This window comes from Manacus candei, unplaced genomic scaffold (genome assembly GCF_025592945.1).
Source record: "Manacus candei isolate 608988 ecotype Guabito, Panama unplaced genomic scaffold, ASM2559294v1 h1tg000150l, whole genome shotgun sequence".
Taxonomy (NCBI): domain Eukaryota; kingdom Metazoa; phylum Chordata; class Aves; order Passeriformes; family Pipridae; genus Manacus; species Manacus candei.
Window position 1 is genome coordinate 802,569 of NW_026138198.1, and position 13,371 is coordinate 815,939.

Consider the following 13,371-nt stretch of genomic DNA (forward strand, 5'->3'; position numbering starts at 1 on the left):
TGGCTGGGCCCTTGCAGGCGCTGCTGAAGCAAAATATGGGGGTGCAGCCCTTGCCAGCCCTGAAGCACCAGTGCCAGGGGGTTGAAGGGTGTTTGAAGTCAGGCTCGTGTACCCCCACCCCTGATCCATGGGATCCTCCCACTCACGGCTCTGGTGACCCAGACCACACCAGTGTCTCCATCCCTCGAGTCACCTGCAGCATCCTCGAGGCAGGGGGCGAATTAAAAGGTTTTTCAGTAGTTTTTATTACTTACAGCAGTAAGCTCAGTGCCATGTGGGGGTCCTGGAGGGGGATGGAGGGAGTGCGTGGTCGCTGCACGCAGCAGTTGGCGTCACTTCATGTTCAAAAAGTCTCTGCAACAAGATGTAATAAATCTTACACTGTGTCACTGACCCTCCTGTGCTGCGTCAGAGCCTGATTTGTGATCCCTGGATGTGGGGCTGAGCTGGGCTTGGAGCATCTCTACACCCAGGGCAAAGAGGAGCTGGTGTCCCCAGGGCGACTTCTCCACGACACCCAGGCTGAGGGCAGTGAGGAGTGATTGAAACTCAAAAAGTGATTCCAGCAAACACCGTGGGGAAGGGAAGGAACAGGGGGAAGACACCTGCATGGTTGCAGCAGGAGAGAAGGCACCAGCGGGAGAAGAAGCCAAGGCTCATCCTGTGCCCCCCCCATTTCTGTGGAGCAGCACTTACTTCACCAGGGCTGGCAGCTCCGGGTTGGACGAGATGTAGTCGTGGCCCAAGCCCAACTTTTCGGGAAAGGTAATGAACTTCACTTTGGTTTTGTCCTTGTAGGCGCTGCGAGCTGTCTCATAGAGCTGGGGTGGGGAGGGATTGTGGTTAGTGGGACCCCAAACCTGCTCCTGGCACCCTGGGGGTGGCCACCCCCTCTCTGGCCACTTCATCCCTCCAAAGCCAGGCTGGAATGGTGCCCCCCCCCGTGACAGCCCAGATGGCAGGTCCCCACCTTGCGTCCCAGGTGTGGAGGCACAACACCATCATCTTCTGCATGCAAGATGAGGAGGGGACAGGCCAGCACCTTCACGCTGTGGGCAGCAAGCACAGGGCTGAGGACTCACCCCAGAGCCAGCAGACCCACAGGAGCCTCATCAGCCCCTGCTAAAACTCCCACAGCACCCTGAACCCCCTGGCACTGCCTCTCAGAGCCATCCCAACCCACCAATGGCACCTACACCGAGTGCCCTGGCGTGCCTATGTGGGTGATGCCCATGCTGCCTGCCCTGGCATGGCAGCACTGAGCACCTTAATCACCTTGAACCCAATTAGCAGGTCTCTGGTTTCAAAAGCACCCATAAATCTCTCTGGCATGGGCTGCGGGTGGGACGCGAGTGGGTAGTGCCCGAAAACAGGGATGGTGGCTTGTGGACTTTGCTTAATAATCACACTGATATCCAATAAGTCATGCAAATAAAAAGGCACTTTTGAGGCATGAGTAAGCTGGGTAAACACAGAGGAGTGCAGGCATTTCATGGGGTGACATGACACCTCTCCTCAGCCAGGTGGCCCCGGAATTATCCCGGCAGCGCCCTGGAAACGGCTGCACCCCTTCCCACTGGGAACTCACTTCTCATCGCTCTGGAAGAACATGTCAGCCCGAGCCAGCGAGTCCAGGATGAGGTACCCAAAACCCGGGAACTGGCGGTAGATCTGCCAGGGAGAGAATGTGGGGGGTGCTAAGCCATGGCTTGGATTCAAGTGTGAGGGGGGGAGACCCAGGTAGCTGGGGCTGACACTGCTGGGGGACCCCACAGGCAGAGCCTGTCACCAACTGGGGACCCAACAGGCAGAACCCACCCCCCTGTCACTGCTGGGTGACCCCCCAGACTCACCTTGGTGATGGGGATGTGGGCAGCTGCCTCTCGGATGTTGGTGTAGGGAGACTCCAGGACAACGGCATCAACCTGGACCCCTGAGAGCAAAACAGGGTGGGAGCACTGGGGAGGGCTGTCCCCCCTCCCCAGGCTGCTGCCACACTCCCCTCCCAGGCAGCAGCTGTGGGGCCAAGATGTCCCCATCCCACTAAGGAGGACAAGGATGGCCACTTGTCTCCACCACAGGGGCCAAGCCTGATGCTAAAGCAGAGAGTGACAGGGCTCCCCATCTCCTCTGTGGCCCCCAAAATCTGGCCAAGGCTGTGCAGAGCCCCAGGGGGACACCATGTGGGGACAACCCAACCCAGCCATGCTGGCCCTTACCTCGCTCCTCCTGCAGTTTCCTTGCTGCATTTGTGGCAATCCTGTGACAGGGGAGGTGACAGTGAGGGGGAGCAGCCATGACACCCTGGCAGGGTGCACAGCACCCTCAGACTTCCCCCTTCCTGGCTCAGTTTGGCTTCGCAGGTGCCTCCACCGAGGAGCCGCTCCAACCCTTTGGTCCATCCCCAGGTACCTCCAGTTTGGCAGCAGTGTCACAGGGGGCAGGGTGGGCTCTGAGTCCCTCCATCCCCCACCCTGCACCTACCCTGTCCCCAGGGAGTGTCCCCAGAAGAGGATGCTGCTGTTCCCACTCCGTGCTTTCGCCCAGTCGTAGAGTGCCAGGACATCCGTGGTGAAGCCGCTCTCCGTGGGGTGTCCAGTGGAGTCCCCGTAGCCTGTGGGGGACATGGCTCGGTGTCACCACCCTGGGGGGGACCAGCCCCAAGAGGGGGTCACCCAGTGAGGGGCAGGGGGATGACTCTACCTCTGTAGTCCAGAGCCAGGATGTGGAAGTCAGCAGCCCCCATCGTCTGTCAGAGCAGCAGGGTGTTACGACTGGGGGGGTGGGGGATGCACCCCAGGACCCCCAGCATGGCCAGTTCATTCTGCCCAGGGACCCTCCTGGGTCCCTTGAGCCAGCAGGAGCCTTACTCCCAGCAGGTTCCAGTGTCCCCACAGGGCACCACTTACCTTCAGGAACTGGACACGGTGACGCGCAGCCCTGACGGGGAGAACGAGGTTAGAGCTCGGGGGGATGGACCCCAAGGGACCCTCCCCTCCAGCACCAGTGCAGGTGAGGAACCAGGGTGACCTTTTCCCAGGAGGGGAGAGCTGGATGCTCTGGGGTGGCTGAGTTTTTATCCCCTTTATCTTTCAGGGACTTTTTATGACTGACAGTTCAGAACCCACCACAGCAGCCCCGGCCCCGCAGCACTGCCGGCTGCTGCACCGAGTTTGCTGGTTCTCACCCGAGAGCAGCCCCTGCACCCATCCTCCCCTGGTCCTGGCCCTGCAGCAGCACCCATAGGCACTCACCTGGTGCCTCCATTGCCGTGCAGGTAGATGATCACGGGGTGAGCATCAGCAAGTGCCTCCTCGTACCAGCGCCGGTCCTGGCCCCGCGCCTCGGCCGCTCTGCTGCCCGGCACCGTGTGCCTGAGGGGCACAGCAGGGTCACCCCGGGGGGATTCCACCTGGCTGAGCCAGGACAGTGCTGTGCCCACCCAGGACGCCGAGGATGTCCCACTCACCAGATGCCAACGGTGACGCCCGGCTCGGTGGTGAGGTGCAGGCTGATGGTGTTGTTCACCAGCAGCTCCGGCCGCCGAAAGTCCGCGAAGAAGGGGAAGGCCACTGACGGAGAAATCACAGCCATCACACCTCATGGCCAGTTGCTTTTATGCTTTTATTTATTTTTTTTTCCCCAAATCAACACGTTATGGTTTTTAAACTATTTAAGGCCACGCTCGGGTAGACGAGCTCAGCCCTCTGCCACATCCTCCTATCCCGGATTCCCAGCCCCGCTGATGTTGTGCGTGCCCAGGCATGTTGTAACTTCATGCAGTAAACAGGGTCGGCAGCACCACATTATTAGAGCTTGCAAAACACAGGGAAAGGTCTCTCAGTGCCTCCTCTGCAAGCCCACGGCCCAGGGGGAGTCGGGTGGGTGCTGTCCCGGTGCCACTCAGGCAGCGGGTGTGGTCCCACCCATGTTCTGGGGGCTCCCCACCCACCCAGCTGAGTCCCTGTGAGGGTTCTCCCGGCTGGGACAGCCCCAGGGTACTCACGGAAGTTCAGGTAGACAAATTTGGTGAGCACGCTGGGGAAGAGGCGGATGAGGAAGGGCACGGAGATGTAGATGAGGAGCATTCCCAGGAGGAGGGTCCCCAGGAGGGTCCCCAGGCAGGGGAGCCAGGAACGTCGGCCCCTGCAAGGGAGGCACCTTCTGAGCACATCCCCTCCCATCCTAAGGGATTTGGGGTGCAGCAGAGCAGGCTCCCCATTCCCAATCCCAGCCGTGATGGTTGGGTACCGCAGCTTTTCCCCACGAGGGTCTGAGGATGCTGTTTGTGTCCCCCTGGGATTGGGAACTGGATCCCCACACCAGCACTGTCTTTGGCTTTTGGGGATGGAGTCGAGGTGTTGGAGCAGCCCCGCCGTGACACCGTGTGATAAAGCCACGATTCCATCCCCCACACCCTCCCACAGGACGCCGGGAGGCAGGAAAGGCAGCTTCCCACGGGATGCCGGCAGGCAGGAAGGGCAGGGACTGTGCCAGGGCTGGGAGCTGCAAACCAAACAGGCAATAAGGAGCAACTGATACTCTGTGGCAACACCCCAAGTCCTGGCTGGTGAGACACAGTCACAAATGTGTCCCCAAACTTAGCACTAAGAGCTGCAATACTCCAGGGATACAGAGGAAAGGTGGGAAAGAGCTTGGAGAGCCCATAGCCCACAGGGCGATGTCCCCAGGTGCCACCAGCACAGGGTGGGGGAGTGTGTCCGCCTTGACAGTGTCCTGCTCCAAAGGGGCTGGAGACACATCCAGCTGCCCTCTGCAGCAGGAAGACACAGCCCCAGCCTCCAAGAGGGAAAGGAAAGCCAAGAGCTGCAGCTTTCTCGGCATCAACGTCCCTCGTGGGCTCATGGTGCCAGGTGATGGGGAAACCAGTCTGGGCACTGGGGGATTTAGGGCAGAGGTTTCTGATGGGTAGCCAGGCACAGCTCAGTCCCTGGGTCACCACCCCTCCTGCAGAAGAGCCTCTAGTCCATTCTCTGCCCCAGGGCATGCTGCAAGATCCTGAGGAGAGGTTGCAAAAGGGGTGCCAGAGCAGGGTGGCACTGGTCCCCAGGGCACAGGGGGCTCCTTGAATCCCACTCATCCTTCAGGTCCTTGCTCTGAGCAGCCCCGCTTTATGCCGGCAGCAACAGGCCAGGAATGCCATGGAGAGGCTGCAGGGAATTGTCAGGTGCTGCTCTTGGTCTACACCCAATGCTCAAGTGCAGGGGAGAGCCCTCACACAGCCTTTGCACAACACCTGCTGCAGGTGAGCACTGATCTGGACCGGGGGGATGTGCCCACCAAGGGGCACCTCTGACAGCTGGCAGGGCAACCACGTGGGACAGCGAGGTGGCATGGTAGAGTATGGCATCGGGATGAGGTGGGACATGGCCACAGAGTAGGGCCATGGCAGGGTGACACAGGGACATGGCCACTGCACGGGGTCACGGTGGTGGCAGGGTGACATGGGGACACAGCCACCGTACAGGGTCACAGCTATGGCAGGGTGACAGGGGGACATGGCCACAGGGTGAGATCAGCCCCGTGACAGACAGGGCGGCACGACCCCGGCACGGGGGGCACACACGGGGTCACGGCCCCAGCGAGGCGACAAGGCCACGGCGTGCGGACACGGGAGCACGGCCCCAGCACGGCCCCGGCCGGGCAGCACGGCCAGGGCACGGGGCCAGACCCGTGACACGGGGGACACCGCGGTGCACGTGGTCCCAGGAGGCGCGACAGGGGACGCGGCCGAGGGACGGCGACAGCGGCTCCGAGGAGCGCAGCGGCGCGCCCGGCCCGGCGGGTACTCACCGCTGCTGCCGGGCCGCGCCGGCCCTGCCCTCCGCCCGGCCGCTGTCGCCGCTGTCGCCGCTGTCGCCGTCCCTGTCGCCGCCGCGCCGCCGCATCGCTCCGCGCCCGCCGGCGACAGCGCCGCGACACCGCCGACAGGCCCCGCCCACGGCGCGGGACACGCCCACTCCGGGAGGACACGCCCATATCAACAGGCCACGCCCACCCCGAGATACGTCCCTGCCGGTAGGTCACGCCCCTTGCCCCAAGCCACGCCCCTGTCACGCCCCCTTGAGCTCAGGGGGCGGGGCCAGCACCGCCCACGGGGAGTCCCCGCCCGATCCGGGGATGGGCGGGTCTAGGGGGACCCCAAAATATCTGCAGTGCCCTGACCCTCAGGGACAGGCGGGTCTAGGGGGACCCCAAAATATCTGCGGTTCCCTGTCCCTCAGGGACAGGCGGGTCTAGGGGGACCCCAAAATATCTGCGGTTCCCTGTCCCTCAGGGACAGGCGGGTCTAGGGGGACCCCAAAATATCTGCAGTCCCCTGACCCTCAGGGACAGGCGTGTCTAGGGGGGATTTCGGTCTGTGCTGCAGCCCTCTGTCCTCCGGGGATTGGTGGATCTAGGACGGACCCCGGTGGGGTTACAGCCCCCTGTCCCCCATGGCTGGGGGGACCCCAGAAGATCTGCAGTCTCCTGTCCCTCAGGGATTGAGGGGTCTAGGGGGAAATCACAGAAGATCTCCAGCCTCTGGTCCCCCAGAAACGGGCCGGTCTAAGGGGGGGGGCCGGTCTGAGTTACAGCTCACTGTCCCCCAAGGATGGGTGAGTCTAGGGGGGACCCCATCAGGGCTGCATCCCCTTGTCCCCCAAGGACAGGCGGGTCTAGGGGGGACCCCGGTCCGTGCTGCAGCCCCCTGTCCTTCAGGGATTGATGGATCTACGATGGACCCTGGCGGGGTTACAGCCCTCTGTCCCCCAGGGATGGGGGGGCCCGAGGGGGGGGACCCCACCAGGGCTGCATCCCCTTGTCTCCCATGGCTGGGTGGGTCTAGAGGGGGGACCCCAGAAGATCTGCAGCCCCCTCTCCCCCAGGGATGGGTGTGTCCAGGGACAGGCAGGTCTAGGGGGGACCTCAGAAAATCTGCAGCCCCCTATCCCCCAGGGCTGAGTGGGTCTAGGGGGGACCATGGCCAAGCTGCAGCCCTCTGACCCCAAGACAAGCCAGGGAGAGCACGGGGCCAGCAGCAAGGTGACACACTGGGAAATCAGCCTTGCCATTGGCAAGCAGTGCACAGGGAAAGCTTCCGGGTTAAAAAAAATTTAAGAAAAAGGGTTTAACCCAAAGCTGGTGTCCCTTGTCTTGGGCAGGAAGGGTGGAAACCTGCTGCTGGTTGCCCTTTCAGCTGAGCCTCCCACCTGCAGCTCCGTCAGGATGAGTCAGCTGGAACTTTTCAGGCTGAAACTCACCACCAGGAAAGAAATATCCCTGTTTCACTGGTATTCCCCGTGAAACTCTGCCAGGTGCAGGAGGATGTGCTGCCTGGAAGGCACACACGGCGGGGCCATCACCTGCAGCACCACACCTGGCAACGGGGCCCACAGCAGAGAGGGCTCCCTTAAATATAATCCAGGAGGAATGGGGGCAAACCCTTTCCCAGAGGAGCAGCCACCCATGCTGGCATTTTGAGCTGCTCTTGTTCCACCTGCCCTCCAAAGCAAGGCTTGTGCTGGTTTTCCTGAGTTAGAATCATGGAATCCCAAAGTGTTTTGGTTGGAAGGGACATTAAAGCTCATCTTGTTCCACCCCCTGCCATGGGCAGGGACAGGTCCCACTAGACCAGGTTGTTCCAAGCCCTGTCCAACCTGTCCTTGAACACTTCCAGGGATGCCACAGCTTCTCTGGACAGCCTGTGCCAGGGCCTCATCACCCTCTCAGGGAAGAGCTTCTTCCCAATATCTGATCTAAACCTCCCTCACCAGCCCTGAATGCAAATCCAAAGACAAACAGGTCTGGTCAAACCGGGGCTGTGGGCAGGCAGGTGCATGTTCCCCATCAGCAGGTGTTGTAATAAGGTGGCACAAGCCAGGCCCAAGCTGCTCTTCCCGTGCCACAGGGGCAGGAGAACGTGAGAAATGACCAACAGATCCAGCTGGATTCACACACAAGAGCTTTTTCCTTCCACTGCCATTTTTCCCCCATTCCCAGTGGGCGCTGGGGCTGCAGCTGGGGCACGTGGCAGTGGTTTGTCATGAAGATGACAGGAGAGAGCCTCCACTTTGATGCCCACGGGGATGGGCAAGGTGCCTGAGGGATCTGGAGCTCCATGAGGGCTGGAAGGGATCGGCATGAAGTCAGTGCAGAGTGCACACCAGGATGGAGCAAGCACCCAAATGCTTCTTGTCATAAGGAGCCAGCACAGCAAACGTGGCACACATGAGGGTTTCCTGGGCTGGAAGGAAAACCCTACAGTGGAAGGGTGTGCAGGATCAGGCCCGAGCGGCCGTGCTGGGAATGCGATTGTGCAGTGGGAGCCGAACGTGCGATGGCAGCAACGAGCCGCAGCCGCGGAGGCAGGACAGCACTGCGGCTTAGCAGGGCTCGCCTTTGTTTTGTGCAAAAAATAGCAAAGTTTAGGCTTAGGTCATTGCAAACTTCTCCCTGCGCCAGCTGGGAGATGGGGAGGTTCCCTACAGTTGTTTTTTTTTTCCTATGGAGTCTTTTCTTTTTTCCCCTCGTTTATGCTTCGCCGATGGTCCCGCAGCGTTTTTTTTTTTTTTTTTTTGCCTTTTTTTGCCTTTTTTTTTTTTTTGGTGCTGATTTTTTGGCTATCTTCTGGCCCTGCTTCCCCGGGAGGCCGAGATGAGGGGGGTGTCTCTCCCAGCGGGAGCAGACTCCAGGAATGCAGGAGCAGCTCTCGGCTCCCTGTGCCGCAGCCGGACCTTCCCTCGCCTCGGAACAAAGCGCCCCATTGTGCAGGGAAAATGGGAAGGAAAGCGTGACGGAGCAGCCCGAGCCGTGCCGGGAGGGTGTTCCTGCAGGAACGGGGCGCCCACGGCCTCGCACAGGGGTCACCCACTGCCGGCGCAGGCGCCCGCAGATGCTGACCCTGATTTTGGGTGGCTCTGTGTCATCCCCAAGCCTGGCCGTGGATCCATCCCAGCCGCTGGAGTCCAGCAGCCCTGGATTTTTCCCACGTGCCCCGTTTTTTTTGTGGCGTGTCACACGTGACACGTGGGTTAGCGGAGGTTTCCTCCCTGCAAATGCCATCCTCAAACGCAGCTGCTTCCTTGGAAGGGGGCTCCAAAAATAGGCTGGCGGGCTCCGTGTCTGGCACGGCTCCGTGGCTCCCTAGAAGCACGCTTCCCTCCTCTGGGAAAACGAGGGAAAAATAAAATCAGGATGCCTCTGCTAACAGCCGGTCCCAAAAATGAGTCAGGAATTCGCACCGTGGTGATACAGCCCCGCACTCCTGAGCCGGGATTCTGCACATCCACGTGGGATGGGGACACTGAGGTGACGCCCCACCTCCCACCCATGTGTGGGCAGTTGCTTTGTTGGGTGACAGGGGAGACTTTTCGGGGCTGTCGCTTGGATTAGCGAGGCACCGGCGAGGAGGAGGGTGAGGGGGATAAAGGTCCTGGCACTCGCCGGGCTCGCAACAAAACAAAGCACCAGATGGTTCCAACTTCGGCATAATACACGGTGGAAAAGTGTTTGAAGCAGGGATGGAAAAGCAAATGTGGAAAGAGAGGGAGAAAGGAAAGAAAGGAAAAACCCCTCAGCAAGTGTCAGGGCAGAAGAAAGCGCCGGAGAAAAATGGCAAATGTTAAAAACCGAGACAAAAAGCCCTCGGGCGGCACAAAGCCGGGGCTGCTGACATCTGTCCGGCAAAGCCCCTTCCCTCTGGAGTCACCTTTCCTCGCCTCTGTCACCGCAGGGACACGGACACAGCCCTGGACAGGGCTTTGCTGGGTGCTGGGGCACACGGGGCTCTGCCATGTCCCATGGTATCCCTTTGCTGGCCCTGGGGCAGCAGCAGTGACGTGCCCAGTGACGTGCAGCAGAGCTGGCCCTAAATATTTTATTACACTGTTACCTCACACGTGGTGTCCCCTGTGTCCTTGTCACAGCCGGTGGGGCCGCTTGCCAAACCCACCCGTGGCTCTGCTGCAGGATCTCGTGGGGTTTTAAGCCCGGATTCCGATCGGAGCAAGGCTTATGCAACCCCCTGTGTGAGGCTTTTGTGTTCCCCTCGCTCCTCCCCCCCCCCGAAATACCTTGAACCTTCAGGCCGGAGTCGCCCCAAAAAAGGGGAAGAAGGCTTAAAAGTTCTCTCGCCCCTGGCATTTTCAAAAAAAAAAAAAAAAAAAAAAAAAGCAGCGAAATCAGCTCCTGCAATTGCTCGAGAGCGGATTGCAGTGTGGGTGTAACCCCTCATGAGCCATCAGAGAATCCACAAGCCACAAGCCCTGGGGACTGCCGGCTCCCTGCGGCTCAGCTGGCGCTGAGCAGGAGCGTGGGCGGCCGATGGCTCCAGCTTCCAACCGGGACTGCCGAGTTTTAAATAAGGGTTGGAGTTTTGCTGGTGCCTGTGGGTCGTGTGTCAGCGCCCCGGGCCCCCCCGCGGGATGGCTCGTGGGGCAGAGGGTGGTCCCTGGATTTGTGACCCCCCCAAAGTGAGTGGGGGGGCACAGGCAGGACGGTGTGCGGGGCTCCCACGGGTGCTGGGGTGATGGCAGGGCGTGATGCTGGGTTTTTTTGGGACGGTGTGGAGCTGCGGGGCCACGTCCCCGGGGATGCAGGACGGAGTGGAGCCGGGGTGATGCCACCCTGGGTTGTGGGATGATGGGAACTGAGGTGATGCCACCCTGGAGGACAGGACGGTGTGGAGCCGGGCTGATGCTTCCCTGGGATACAGGATGGTGGGGAACCGAGGCGATGCCACCTGGGGGGGGCAGCAGAGCAGGGAGCTGGGGTGATGTCCCTCTGGGGTGAGGGGTGATGGGAACCGAGCTGATGCCACCAGGAGGGGCATGACAGTTGGGAACTGGGGTGATGACCCTCTGGGGTGCAGGACAGTGGGGAGTCAGAGGGGTGACACCTGGGGGGCAGGACAACAAGGAGCAAGGGTGGTGTCCCCCTGGGGTGCGAGATGATAGGAACCAATGTGATGCCACCCTGGGGGACAGGACATCGGGATGATATCACCTTGGGGTGCAGGACAGCAGGGAGCTGGGGTGATGCCATCCTGGGGTGTGGGATGATGGGAACTGAGATGATGATGCCACCTGAGGCGAGGCAGGAGCCAGGGTGATGCCACTCTGGGGTGCATGACAGTAGGGAGCTGGGGTGATGCCACCCTGGGCTGCAGGACACTGGGGAGCCTGGATGGTACCACCCTGGGGCACAGGAAGTGGGAGCTGGGCTGCTGCCACCCTAAGGAACACGACAGCGGGGAGTTGGGGTGATGCCACGCGGGTGCAGGACAGCGATGACACGCGGGTGTCCCAGCGGTGCGGGACATCCCCGCAGACCCCCACAGCCGTCCCCCGTGGCGGGGGGCGGTCCCGGGCGGTGCCGCACAAAGGCCGCCGGTCCCCCCGCCCCGGGGCCGCCCCGCACCCCCGGGGGCCGCCCCCGAGCCTCGGCCCAATAAACGCGGCCGCATTTGAACGGGGCACCTCCCCCGGACCCGCAACGCTCCGAGCGGTCCCGCCGCGCCCGCGGGCACCGGAGCCGGTGAGGCCGGGACGGGAGCGGGGCAGGGGGTGCGGGGATGTCGGGGAAGGGAAGGGGCACCGGTACCACCAAGCCCCGGGGGGAGGAGGGAGCTCCGGCCGCCCCGGTCCCTCCTCCGCGGGCGGTGCCGGGGCTCAGCCCGCCCCTTCCCTTCCCGTCCCTTCCCGGCGGGGCCGGCCGCGTGTGCGGGACGCCGGGACGGGGCGGCGGGGAAGGGGCACAGCGGCGAGGTGGGTGCGTGGGGAAGGGGCTCCGGAGGGAGGGGGATGCTGGAGGAAGAGGGAGCATGCTGGTTGCTGGAGGAACGAGATGCTGGAGAGGAGGGGGGGGATGCTGCAGGAAGGGGGATGCTGGAAGCGGGTACGTGCTGCAGGAGGGAGGTGATGGGGACAGGTCTTGTAGCCAGAGGGTGCGGGGAGGGCTTCAGGAGTGTCTGCGTGTGGGTGCCACAGCAAAGCCCTCAAGGTCCCCTTTGCGCTGCTGGCCGTGGTCCAGAGGGGTGAGCGGCACCGGGTGCCGCTCGCCCTCCTGCCAAGGACACCCTATCCCGGCGTGCGTGCCAGTCCCCGGAGAGATGCTCCAAACGCTGGGAGCGGGTTCTGGACCACTGTGCCCGGGCTGAGTGGAGGAAGCAGCCGGCTGTGGCTGGAGGAATTAATAACAGCAGTTGTTTTGTCAGCGGCAAAGCTCTCGCTGTCACCAGGGTGGCAGACAGCATCTGCTGTCTGGTCACCAACCGTGGGCCCCTCACCCTTGGCGCATCCCTGTAAGGATGGAGCTGAGGCGGTGAGCCAGGAGAGCCCACATGCACAGCCTGGGAGGTTCCAGCGCTGGCTGCACCGGGATTCTGCTGTGTGGGTGGGTGACAGCTCGGGTGGGTGACAGTTCGGGTGTATCCTGCCCGTCTTCCCCGGGTGCTCCCCAGAGCGGAGCTGGCGGGAGGCGATGGGCGCGTTATCGCCGTGATTCAGCACAGCCCGGGTTTGTCGGAGCCGGTGCCTGTCTGAGCTCCTCGGGAACTGCCGGATCCTTCATTTCCCGGCGCGCGAGGCGTCGCTGGATAAATGACCGGCTCGCTTTGTTTACTTCTGAACTAATCAGCTTTGTGCCTCCACCTTGGGCTTTATCGCACCCGGGGCTCCCCGAGTTACTGCTGAGCGACTCCAGCCCGATTTGCAAAATCAAACCAGATGGGCGCTTTGTTTTTCCTTACGGAGGGAAGGCTGGGAGTGAAAAGCCCTATTACAATGCAAATACCGGGCTGGCGTGAATATTCAAACCGCTGCGCTGCTTTTGAAGCTCTTTGCATAAATTTATGGTGCTTTTATACGCCATCGCTGCTTTGCTAATCTGGAGTGGAGCTTGGTTAACAGAATCCCTGCTCTCTGCCAACTTCGGAGGGTTTGGGGGTGTTTTGGGGTGCACGGGGTGAGGTGGCATTGAGGTGCAAAGCGAGAATTATGAGCGTGGTCAATTGGGGGGAGGAACCGCCAGCTGTAAGGCTGACTCTGGTGGTGACCCTTGAAGAGCCGAGCGTGCTGTCAAGTGATTTACTGATATTTAGGTGCTTTATTGTCCTTTTGGGTTTTGTTTTTCCCTTTCCCTTTGGTTTCTCCGGGTGACCCTTTGTGGAGCTGCTGCTCCCAAGAAGGGACAGGGTGTTGCAGGGTGGGCTGAGCTGGGAAATTGCCCCAACACGGTGGGGGGGCTTGGGGGTCTGTGCACTTACAGGGCACCGAGCTCTTCTCTCGAGTCCCGAGGGAACAGCTGGAGCTGCCAGGAGAGGTTTAGGTTGGATATTGGGAAAAGATTCTTCCCCCAGAGGGTGGTTGG

At 61.4% G+C, this 13,371-nt stretch overlaps 2 protein-coding genes across 9 annotated transcripts in view; one reads left to right on the forward strand and one right to left on the reverse strand.

Annotated features, from left to right (window-relative positions):
- Positions 1 to 221: 221 nt before the first annotated feature.
- ABHD12B (abhydrolase domain containing 12B) lies at positions 222 to 6,030 on the reverse strand. 2 transcript variants are annotated; one of them, XM_051772192.1, is made up of 13 exons: positions 5,815 to 6,015; positions 4,007 to 4,146; positions 3,470 to 3,572; positions 3,255 to 3,374; positions 2,910 to 2,940; positions 2,704 to 2,749; positions 2,485 to 2,614; positions 2,220 to 2,260; positions 1,854 to 1,933; positions 1,589 to 1,671; positions 971 to 1,049; positions 697 to 821; positions 222 to 354 (listed from the first exon to the last, which is right to left on the reverse strand). In XM_051772192.1, the coding sequence occupies exons 1-13, from the start codon at positions 5,907 to 5,909 to the stop codon at positions 333 to 335; spliced, it is 1,095 nt and encodes a 364-aa protein (XP_051628152.1). In that variant the 5' UTR covers positions 5,910 to 6,015; the 3' UTR covers positions 222 to 332. The 2 variants fall into 2 exon arrangements, 1 of the variants encoding a protein (XP_051628152.1); XR_007900656.1 differs by lacking the exon at positions 971 to 1,049 and having other exon boundaries at positions 5,815 to 6,030.
- A 5,114-nt stretch (positions 6,031 to 11,144) lies between these two features.
- NIN (ninein) overlaps positions 11,145 to 13,371 on the forward strand; it is a 64,000-nt gene continuing 61,773 nt past the window's right edge. For 5 of the 7 annotated variants that reach the window (XM_051772066.1, XM_051772072.1, XM_051772067.1 and 2 more), the window contains exon 1: positions 11,145 to 11,538. In XM_051772066.1, the coding sequence (XP_051628026.1) occupies positions 11,152 to 11,538 (387 nt within the window). In that variant the 5' untranslated portion in view covers positions 11,145 to 11,151. Of the gene's footprint in view, positions 11,539 to 11,692; positions 11,773 to 13,371 lie in introns of those variants that run through there. The other 2 variants (XM_051772069.1, XM_051772068.1) reach the window with 2 other exon arrangements.

What these genes read in the sequence shown, in the direction of transcription:
- ABHD12B (XM_051772192.1), bottom strand. Translation starts at nt 5,909, where the DNA reads ATGCGGCGGCGCGGCGGCGACAGGGACGGCGACAGCGGCGACAGCGGC. An exon ending in ATTTGTCTACCTGAACTTCC is followed by an intron (nt 3,573 to 4,006) that starts GTGAGTACCCTG and finishes TTTCTCCGTCAG; the next exon opens with TGGCCTTCCCCTTCTTCGCG. An exon ending in GGCGTCACCGTTGGCATCTG is followed by an intron (nt 3,375 to 3,469) that starts GTGAGTGGGACA and finishes TGTGCCCCTCAG; the next exon opens with GCACACGGTGCCGGGCAGCA.